The sequence below is a fragment of the Brachionichthys hirsutus genome, chromosome 13, assembly GCF_040956055.1.
Source record: "Brachionichthys hirsutus isolate HB-005 chromosome 13, CSIRO-AGI_Bhir_v1, whole genome shotgun sequence".
Taxonomy (NCBI): Eukaryota; Metazoa; Chordata; class Actinopteri; order Lophiiformes; family Brachionichthyidae; genus Brachionichthys; species Brachionichthys hirsutus.
The window spans coordinates 10,336,694-10,347,775 of NC_090909.1; the positions used below are offsets into that span (position 1 = coordinate 10,336,694).

General features: G+C 46.3%; 1 protein-coding gene across 1 annotated transcript; it reads right to left on the reverse strand.

Moving 5' to 3' along the window:
* Positions 1–1,834: 1,834 nt before the first annotated feature.
* LOC137902853 (spectrin beta chain, erythrocytic-like) lies at positions 1,835–9,320 on the reverse strand. Its single transcript, XM_068746948.1, has 4 exons — positions 9,009–9,320; positions 7,006–7,067; positions 3,498–3,587; positions 1,835–2,013 (listed from the first exon to the last, which is right to left on the reverse strand). Exons 1-4 carry the CDS (start codon positions 9,073–9,075, stop codon positions 1,930–1,932), a joined length of 303 nt encoding a protein of 100 aa, XP_068603049.1. The 5' UTR covers positions 9,076–9,320; the 3' UTR covers positions 1,835–1,929.
* Between the last annotated feature and the right edge of the window lie 1,762 nt (positions 9,321–11,082).

Sequence of the window (11,082 nt, forward strand, 5' to 3'; positions counted from 1 at the left end):
TCGTCCGTTACTTGATGTTCCAGTGAAATGACGACTCACAAAAATAGCAACCAAATGGAAAACGATAGCTCACTGAGGGAGCCCCTACAATTTAAGATTACGTAATGAAGCAGTAATTTGCATATGCACATCCTGAACACGCAAAGAACTGGAGGCTTGTTTCCAGAAATGACTCCCTCATCATCATTACAGACCAAAAGCAGCCTCCAACACAAACGCGGGAATAAGTCGGTCAAGTTCTGAGTGAAAGAGAAACGTCCCAGTAATGACTTTATTCTGCCCAAGGAGAGACTCGTAGTGCGACTCCGAGATGGACGCCACGCCCACTGACGAGACCAGAAACAACCACAGCTGCAGTTTAACACTGGAACAAGATTGTCCAATCTGTACTGGACGTCGGCAGCAACCAGAGGACAACAAACACAAATGTGTGACGTGTGCCGTTCATCCACCACCGTGGATTTACAGTAATACTCATCTCACCTCAACTCACTGCAGGGACACATAACTGTGTGTGTGTGTGAGAGAGAGAGAGAGAGAGAGAGAGAGAGAGACTCGTCAAACACGTCCTGCTCTCCAGGTCATCTTTCCATCTTTGAGTTGGTCTTCCACTTTCCCTCCCACACAACTTTACCCCTCTACCTCTCAAACACAACGTTCTGCTGAGTCGTGACCAATCAAACGGCTGCCGGGGTGTAGTGCACTGGCGTCTCCATAGCAACCAGCCGTCTGTCTGTCACCTTGCTGAGGGTCAATTCAAAGTACACCAGCGTGGTCAACCACCCTTCTCCCTCACTTTAAGCATGATGACTCAGCAACGCGTTAATAACGTAAACCTACAACCTTCATGTGTTTGAGTTACAACGAATGTCGTCGATACCAAGTCCAAGAATAACGTTGAAGCTGCCAATATCAAAGGTTAACAGGGATTCTTTCCTCCACATTGATCCCACAAAACAACCAACTGAAATACAGACACAGTACGTGTCACACGGGAACACACAAGTCCAAATCGGAGTTCAAATGAAAGCCAAGTCAAGATGGGTTCGAACAAATATAGATGAGCTCCTTGTAGCAGTGAAAATAACTCAGCAGCTGGACAGAGATCTACATCTACAGCAGCTCGCTTTCATTCTCGTCTGTAACGAAATAACCTTCACAGAAACAGAGCAAGACCAGCAAGGGAGGGGCACCAACCTGGAAGTGAAGGATAATGGTCCAGATGAGGCCTAGTGTCAGTTTGGGGTTCCCGTCAGTGATGTCATCATTCCTGATGTTCACTAGTTTGACCTGAAAATAAAAAAAGGGGCACAATGTTTTTGGTGGTCTCCAATTCAAAGTGAGAAGAGACGTTGATGAACTTATCTTCATCTCAATGAGGAGTCTGCTTAGTTCCGAGCAAAATCTAAAGTAAGCTAGACTGGAGAAATGAGAGGAAACTACACTCATCTTCCTTACTTCATGTTAAAGGATGAGAAATGATCAATTCATTATAAGACTTGTTATATCTTGTTGGTCTGGACCTTCGATTCAAACGTGAAAATGAAAAACTAAAACAAAGTTTTGAAAGTTGATTTTACTTCAGGCATGTTTGGAGAAGTTTATAAGTAGTTCTCTAACAAATTAGGCAAATTACAGAGATTTACAGGAAAATGGACCAAAGTTAGCTGGAGGAACTTCCAGAAGAAGATGCAGCATGGAGCTGACTCCAAACCGGATTGACATTACTTTAAGAATGTGTGTAAATAGGAAATAGATTCCATCAAGTTGTGCTAAATTCACAGTTTACCGCCACGTCTCCTCTCACCGATCCCACATCGGGTAATAAACTCTAAAACAGAATTAACACGAGCTGCTTGTCAGAATAACCGACGCATGTTTTGGGCTCTCGTTTGTTGGCTGAACAACATCCAGATTCTGGATTCGTGTTCATACCTGTCTCTGTTTGAGGAAATCCAGAGCTATTTGGACATTCTGTAGTCGATGAAATCTCATCCGACCCTTTTCTCTGGGCTGGAATGAAAAGAAAGGGGGGGAAAGTGATGAGGAAAGTGAACACGTGTATTTTAAACATTTTTTAAGTGGCGGCATTGAGTTGAAATGCTGTAAATCTGGATTAAATGCATAAGCCAGTGAGGTATAACTCAGCAGTTGCGTCCATATGAAATAGTTCTCTAGAGGGGGTGAGATGTTAAAGGCATGCCGAGAACTCCAAGGCAAACTAGAGCCAAGCCATGCCGTCTGGAGACAGAACGTCCTCCCTGGACACCTCGCTCATTTAGAATGTTTATCACTCGAGACTGCAAGGATGTTAACATTTCTCCTCCTTTAGGCTTCTGTGAAGGACAAATTTAACGAGTCCGAATATCATCGCTGCCAAATACGACATTAATATGAATAATATTCCGACTTGAACAGTAGAAATGTTGTATTTTATTGGTGTGTGTGTGTAATAAAGAAGCTACAGAAGTACACACTGCAAATCCAGAGAAATAATCCCAGCAGTTAGTGTTTCAGACACACAGCCATTGTTTCTGATGAAGAGTCCGTCGGTCGCTGACAGTCGACCCAGCCATCTTACAAACACGAGTAGGAACACAGTGACACAGCATTGTACGGGCTCTTCTTCAGTCCAGCATCCTGGTAGGAAATCAGTGGCACAGCACTCACATGCAGCCTCACAGCACCACCTACAGGCCGGAGGGTGAAGCTGAAAGGATTAGAGCGGGGGGGTGACGGTGGACATTTGAACATACTCCCTGATCTCCTTCCTCATCCTCATCCTCCCCTGCAAGCAAGATGAGAGGGGGGCCCCGAGAGGGGAGGGCCCTTTTCAGTGAAGGGTCACCCTTCTGTTGCTATAGTAACAGAAGAGTTGGAAATGGGAGAAAGAGCGGAAGAAGGTGTAACATGAGAAAGAGGGCAAAACTAAACGAAAGACAGTAAATAAGAAATCAGCACCTAAAGAGTGTGGGTCACGCCATCTGTGGCCAATGATGAAGGTTTCAAAGAGGAGCAGTCTATCTGTTTCTGTTGCCTGGGTTACACACTGGTCAAATAAACTAATAAACTGCTGCAGAGCCGTTTACATCCCGGTGATGATCCAAAGTCACAACTCGGGCATCGCCACGTTCAGCCCGGAGCAGAAAGTCCCTAAAAGCTGTGAAGGTTTAAACCTTTGTGTGCTAATACTCGCTCAGCTGCGATGGTTACAACCAACAATGAGCGGGTTCATGGCAGAGCAGGGGAGGACGGGAAAATGCATTCTGGAGTCTGTCCCAGGGCCACACAAAGGACAAACAACCGCCTAAATTGCATGTTTTAGGAGGTGGGAAGAAACCAGAGAACCTGTAGAGAACCCACGCAGACACGGGGAGAACATAGAAACGCTGCGCAGGCAGGACGTGAACCCGGTACCTTCTTACTGTGAGGTCACAGCGCTAACCCCAGCACGCCCTGATGGAAAAACGAGTCATACAAGAAATACTCATCCATACCAGAGTGACTCCAGAGAGGACCTCCAGCAACGAAATCAGGTTGTGTCCATCCCTGAGGTCCTCGTACAGGTCTGTGATGTGCTTCCTCACCTGACGAAGAGGAACGAAGACACAGAGTTATAGATGAGTCAACACGCAAATCACGTCTCTGTTGACATCTGCCGGGCCGATTGACCCCACAGCTGACGGTGACGGTTGCCAGGCCAACCACTGCTGGCACAATGACTCAGCATTTTGTTGTAAAGTAGGACACTCAGAATGACAGACAGAAAGTGAGAGAGGAGAGTTTGAAAGGTGACAAGATAATGCAGAATGAGCATTGAGGCTGATCCACCGGATCGCTTCTTCTATCCATCGGGAGGGCAAGACCGCCTCGAGACAGACGTCTGTAAACGCTGCTCAGAATGCAGCCATCTTTACATCTCCCTAAAAAGAACACTTGACGGAAGCCTTCTGCTGAAGTCGACGCGTTTGTCTTGTTACTGTCGTTACAGAAACATCATCTCCCCTCCACTCACCCTTGATAAGCCCCTTTCCTACTCTCCTCTTCCATCTTCCTCTCATCCGTGGCACACTCACACACTCCCGTTGTCTCTTTTCCTACAGCGAGCGTTGACATCAGCGGTTTTAGATGATGGCACAAGCGTTAATTAGACTGAATGAAACGGTCTCTCCAACTCAGAGAATGAGGCGCCGTTCTTGTCCAATTGTGTGTTAATGTGTCTGGGGGCGGGGCCAGAACCTGAATGAGTGTTGAACGCCAGCTTACCGGAAGCATACCCTGTGATTTGAAATGAAGCCAAGCTCGTTAAAACTCATGTTCCATTCTATTATTTACCAAACGTTTGTCTGGATCGAACCCACGAGCCTGCGAACAGACCCGAACAGCCGCCCAACATGAAGAGCCCGAGTCCAGATCAACTGCATGTTGCCATCTTTTAAACTCCCATCATTCTCCTGCTGGACAGTTTAACAAGTGCAGCATGGTGCCAGAATGATGCTCGTTGAAGATTTCTTTCTTGGGAGGCAGTTCATAAAATGTTAAAATAATCGACACCATTTTATCCTGTTCTGATTTAACAAGATTTATATCACAAAACTGCTCGCGGTTTCTTGCCTCCATCAAGGAGGTTATGTTTGTATCAGTTTGTGTTTCATGCTTTGTGTGTTTCTTCCTAGGATTCTACTAAAAAGTATCAACAAAATTCTAAAAAAAATGAAATTGAATCAAACAAAAACCTCCTTTGCACGTTGATCCAGATGCAGACAGATCAAGGGCTGTTGTGTTGCAAGTTTCTTTCAGATTTTATGACATTTTCCCCAAAGTCAAGATGGACAAAAGCCTTTTCTGGATTACTTCCTGTCTGGTTGCTCTGCAGCTTTAGCTACAGCCGCTAATTTGAGTGAACAACAGATCAAGGGCACGATTAGACATCTTAAGAGCTCACTTAGCTTCGCTGTGGCTAACAGTTCAAACCTCTTGCCTGCTCCCAACTTCCTAATCCACATCGACTGGGTTTACTCTCCGTCAGTCAACACACTGCTGAGTGTGTTGCTGCAGCCAGCAGGTAGCTTGGAAGTCAGCGTTTAAAAAGATTCTTGTTTGTATTGGACACAGACAGACACCAACACACACACACACACACACACACACACACACACTAGCAGTAATAGTCTTTATGCCCAAGCAGGCAATAACAGGTCAGATATGACACACACAGACTTAACAGGAAAAAAGGAGCGATGGTGTCACAGAAGGGCTTTGTCCACCTCTCCTTTCTGTCTTTATTTTTATTCTAACGTCACCTATCTATGTCCTTTCTCAAGTCTTTTCTCTCCGTCTGTGATGGGCCTAATCCCCACATGGCAGGGTGGAGCTCTGCAGAATCAACATTCCTGTGCTTTAAGAGTCAACAGATGATGCACTGTGTCTTTATACAATCACTTTTTAAACAGAAGCACAAGAGATTAGAGGTTTCGTGCCATTGTCTGTATATCTGTGTATTTGATCTACTCACATGTACTAAGAGAGTCTTTCCATTCGTTGCGTTGACACGTCAATAACATTCATCTAACTCATTTGGTGTGGCTGCATTGTGTTGCTGCATTATGCCACAGAGAGCTACTCTGCAAGTTGCCTCTTTTGCTTCCCTCTTCAGGCTCATGCTTGATGGATTTAAAGTGTCGCTAATCCTTTCTAATTTTGCTAACTGATTCTCGACTAGCCAAAAAATAATGCCTAAGAAATTACGAGTTACAATCTTGAACACATTCATTTCAAACGCTCTTAAAGACAGAGAACGGTGCCATTTCACAGAACCCGAATATTAATATGAGACAGACCAACTAATAATTTTTTCAGTTCTCACACAATAGAAAGCAGAAATAAAAGCAGTCAAGCAGCGCCGTCCCACAACAAGTGACTCTGAGTAAAAGCTCCACCTTTGCTGCCGTCTCTGACCTACATTCTACATTCCCTCACTGCGGCCGGTCAGCAGCGCCAGCTCGTACAGAGTTACATCCACAGGCTGGACACTGTGACGACAGCCGCTGCAGAGTTATGGGGTCAGGCAGACGCTTCGTTCCGTGGTCATGTGACAAATACTCTGCATTCTCCCCTCCCCGTCTTCACCACCTGCGTGTGCTGAGCGCAGCTGTTCTTTATGGATTAGAGAGAAGCGTAATGCATAATCAGATGAGACAGTAGGAACACACGATATATGTAAACATTAATGACCCAAGAGAAATGTGTCTGTTTCTGCAGATTGCTAGATGAGCAGTGTGATTCAGACACAGGTCAGATAAACAGATAAAGGCCGGGTCGCTCTACGTCTCTCAACTCTTCTCTGAAAACGTGCCCTTCCTGCAGGGTTGAGTGGAGGTACGGGCCTGTCCATACGTGACGCAATCAGAACTGCAGATAAAACAATCGGATAATGCGTCTCGCTGATTTGCTGCTCACTCTCTTCATTCGCCGTCGAGCATTTCGACTGCTGCTGCTCTCAAACCGAGAATAATGGGGCCAAGTAGCGCCTGAATTTATTCGTTGAACAAGGATACCTGCCGTGATTTGGACCCACCCATTAAACTTAATGGGTCACCTTTGCGTCACTCGGTTTGCTAGTTTTTCTTCCTTCTGTATAAATACACTGCAGGCCGAAGCGAAGCAGCTCCAGAGCATCGCTGAGCCACCGCTATGAGTCACCGCAGGGTGTGCTCGCTTCATTCTTCCCCCTCCAGACATGTGCTGATCCAGAAGCCCATATAGGAACACTTTGTTTTCATGCCTCCACAGAACAACGTCCCAAAACAGCATCCCGGCTAGAAGGATCTGAGCTACTGGAGCCGCTTTTCACTCATCAGTGGTGAATGTCAGAGTGGGAATCGCAGCAGTGAAGGCAAAACAGGGTTGCTATCTATTTTTGGCCGGAGGTAAAGCATGTACTCCGTAGCAGATGAGATGACGCAGGCCCGTCCAGTGACAGCAGCAGATACCTGCGACACGTACCTTGATGAGATGCTTGTTGATCCATTTGGTGAAGGTTTTCTTCTGCACCCTGTCCCGCTCATCTGCAGAGAGGAGAGGAGAGAGAGAGAGGAGTCAGCTTAAGTGCATCATTCAAAACAAGCGCACCCAGCCCGGATCAAAGGAAGGAGGTGGAGGGAAACGACCAGATGATGCTGGCTTCATTTAGCGCAACAGGAACGCTTCTGTTCTTCTAAGAGAGGCCTCGCACGGCTACACGTGTCGTTTCTATTACCGAGTCGTAAAGTACTGCAGTAACTGAATGTTCAAGCACTGCGAAGGTCCTCCAAGGTCATGAACCTCAGCTCCAGGTAGTGGTAATAAGAAACCTAACCTTATACTGAGATGACAGTCACAATAAACCGAGCTGTAATTAGACAGCTTTCTTTTCTTCGGTCTGCCCTCCCTGGTCTCGACTGAAGCCTGTTCTCAGCCGCAGTTCTACATAGGCCACAGAAGTGAGGCAGCCAGGCCAGGAATAGAGCCTTACGCTGAGACGCAAATGTGTTATCTGCCCCCCCCCCCTACACACACACACACCTCCACACCAACGGAGCCTGTTTTTCATCAAGCTTGTATCAGGCTGAGAAACCACAAACCCTCCGCTTATGCCTTCCCACCATTCCGTTCAAGTCAAACGTCCTCTGGAATGACGTTGCGTCTTCCAGAAATGAATGTGTTGTGTCTGTACACAACGAACACAGATGAAAGACATGAAGCAGAAATAAACGTAGACCCCGTTCCGCTAGGGGTCTACGTTTCCTCTGGCGAGGAAAGCGCTGCCCTTGTTCAACAGGGGAAGAGTCACAACATTAGATGGTCTGCATGACGGCAAAATACGGAGGTCACCAGTGGACAGAAGGACAGAGTGACCTCAGAGGGGTCTGTGTGCAGCCAAACGTCAGCAGCAGGCTTCAGGTGCTCGTTTGAGAACCGAACACAAACACAGCACTAACTGCGTGTGTATTCTGAGCGGTGTATCGATAGAGATTTAAAGATCAATCATTCATGAACAAATGAGAAACATATTTCATAATATGTAACTGCAGAAGTTTTCTAAAGCTTCCAAAGATCATTTCTGCAGAAATATAAATACACCCGTAAAACACAAATGAATACATAATAATGATTCTGATCATTCCTGACTGCATTAGTCCCCACGTCTCTGGTTGTAGAAATATGTAGATTCTATTTTAAAAACATCTATCCTCCAAAATAAAAAACCATAAACAACCATAAAATAACTTTGTTTTAATGACAGTTTCATTTGGTTTTGTGTACCATTAAAAAGTTTAAGTATATTGTCAATGTCTAATTATTACATTTCAATAAAAGTATCTGCAGTATTAACCAATAAGTATTACAGCGCTTTCCCTCCAGTTTGTCAAACAGCAAATCAGCTCCAGCCAATCAGGAGACAGGCTTCTGCAGGCACTTCTATTCCTTCCTGCCCGCTGTTCATTGGTTACCGTGTTCATGAGCAGAGATCCCATCACTTCCTCTTTCAAATATCTTGTTAGCTTGTACTCTCTCTCACATAAACATTTAAAAAGCCTTGAACTGAAACTAACGAAGCAGAAACATTATTTATAAAAATAAATAAAAAGACATTCGTTTCAGAATTTAGGTCAGATATTTAGCTAAAACTCTGGTTTCAACACACGCTGCGAAGGATGACAACGAGTTGACCCAAAGGCCAACCCCAGAGGCACAGAACAAATATTTCTTCAGACGCTTGCATCATAGTTTCAGCCCTGCAGCACGCCTTGCTTCCCAAACCTGCCGGGGGAGCTGAGCTCCACAGCCAATCAGAAACAGGCTCTAAAGGCTTTTCATTTGCGTATCTCTCTCTCTCACACACACACAGTTCTCATCTCTGAACATGAGGAACGGTTGAAAACAACGGAGCATTGTATTTCGGGGTGACAGCCGCAGCGAGGCACTCGTTCATCCACACAGACGTGCACTCCCCTAAACGCACTGACCTGCACAGCACATGAGCGAGTACAGGTGAGCGTTGAGGTGGCTTTCATTCCTGTAGGCGGGCCACATCGCTCCCCCCTGCTGGTCAGAGCAGATTGAATCCGACGCAGACGTCAGGTTAGTGCCGCCTCCACATATTCCACACAGAAAGCAGCACCAGCAGGTAGTACCAGATTCCCTCCGTGCTTCACCCGTCCTCCTCTTCTCTGGGAGCCGTCATGGCAGACGCCGCTAGCCGGCCGTCTCTCTGCGTCGCTCGCACTCCTCTCAGTCCTTCTCACACGTGTGTGTCAAAGTCAGCGTCAGCTACCCGCCCTCAATCCAAAGAGGACACCCTCCCTCCCACCCTCCTTCCCTCCACACAGTTCCACTTCCTCTCCAGGCAGCGTCGCTCTCTCTCTCTCTCCCCCCCTCCTTCACTCGTTCCCTAGCTTGCTCACTTACTGTTTCCGGATGCCGACAGACTCCCTGTACTCGCTCTGCAGAGCCGCCTCCTCTCTCGTATTTTAGTTCCTCCACCTCGCTGTGCACCCTCAAACTCTCTTTGCAGCTACAGAGGGAGGATTCAAGTGCCTTTTTTTTCCGGCTGTATTTGTCTGACTGCTGCAGATAGAATTTGACGGTGAGACGCTGTATTCTGCCGTCTTCACGCAGCAGAACTACGTTGTCCCAGGCAGGTAATACGTAAACTACAGAGAGGAATCCTTAAAAACAGACAGATAATGTAGTACAGAAGCTTGCAAAGGCATGAAAGAATCGATTGTTCTGCAGGACTATGGAAACACTCACTCCAGTGTTGACACTGATAAAAGCTCCCTGATTTCTCCACCTCCACGATGCGAGCCTTTAACTCCTGCTGCGTCGTCTCCTTTCCTTAAGAGGCAAACATAAACCTCCCCAGCTTTCTTTTCTACCGGAGTCAAGCGTCTCGTGGATTCTCTATGCCAATGTGAGCTCGGCAGCTTCTTGAAAATGATGACCTTCAGCATCAGGAAAGGCCTGGCAGACATGTGACATAATTTAATTTCATACAGGCAAGAAAAGACCAGACCAGACCAAGCAGAGACACGCCCCTCATTAGTGCAGGGGCCTTGTGTATGCACAGCAGAGACGGGAGATGAATGGGGACCATTGAAGGAGGAAACATTCGGTTGGGAGACAACAAGCATCCGACAGCGAGTAGAGGGCCTCCGAGGAGAACAGCTCCTCGTCGTTTAAACAGGGCGTTTAAACGACGCCATCAGTTTGTTTTCCTCCTCCATGTCCATCCGAACTAAAAATACCAGACAGAGCTTACGCTTACGCCCCGTCTGGATGTACTCATCCCTCACCCCCCCCCCTCCCTTTTATCACCTCTAATCTCTCTCACTCAAACTCATCTTCCGGTAATCTGGCTTCCTCCTCTTGTGATTCAATTAGAATTACAAGTGGGACAGAGCTTTCCAAATGTCCTTCCTTCCCTCTTGGTCCATTGCCCGTCTTCCCTTCTTTCACTTTCTCTTTAATTTTCTGTTTCCGTTCTGCCAGGCTGGCTCCCAGGCTTCATTTATCCTCCTCCTCCTCTTCTTCTCACTCAAAGGCTGGCAGCAGCCTGTGAGTGTCACTTCATTCCTCCTCTCCTTCCGATTCTTATTCTCTATGCACTGAACACACAAATATTTCTAAAGCTACGGGAGCTTAGTCCAGAACTGCAAATCAACCGATTGGATGAGAAGACGTCTCATCTTAAATATACAAACACTCTCACTCCTTCATGGGTAGTTAGTTAGTGTCTCCCCAAAGTACATTAGATAAACTAGTGAGCCACAAGCCCCGTCAGCAGACTCAATCCGACCTGCCCTCCTGTGGCCAAAGCAGAGAGAGACACAAATCTAAAAGTCTCATATTAGGGAAACTACTGAAGATAAATGACTTCATATCACAGCTAATTAATGCAAAACGTCCCTTAAATGACAGGAGTTAAAAAAGGACTTCCAACCAGAGGGAAATTCCTTCTTGTTCACAAATCAAAAGCTCACATTACATATGTATAACCGTCAATTAATGTGATTGATGGTTATTGCAGTTTTAGTCTCT

Bases quoted from the DNA above. Each gene is read 5' to 3' on its own strand.
- LOC137902853 (XM_068746948.1), bottom strand. From the start codon at position 9,075: ATGTGGCCCGCCTACAGGAATGAAAGCCACCTCAACGCTCACCTGTAC. The intron at 7,068-9,008 runs GTCAGTGCGTTT...TCCTCTCTGCAG, and splicing joins CTCGCTCATGTGCTGTGCAG to ATGAGCGGGACAGGGTGCAG. The intron at 3,588-7,005 runs GTACGTGTCGCA...CCTCTTCGTCAG, and splicing joins TCAACAAGCATCTCATCAAG to GTGAGGAAGCACATCACAGA.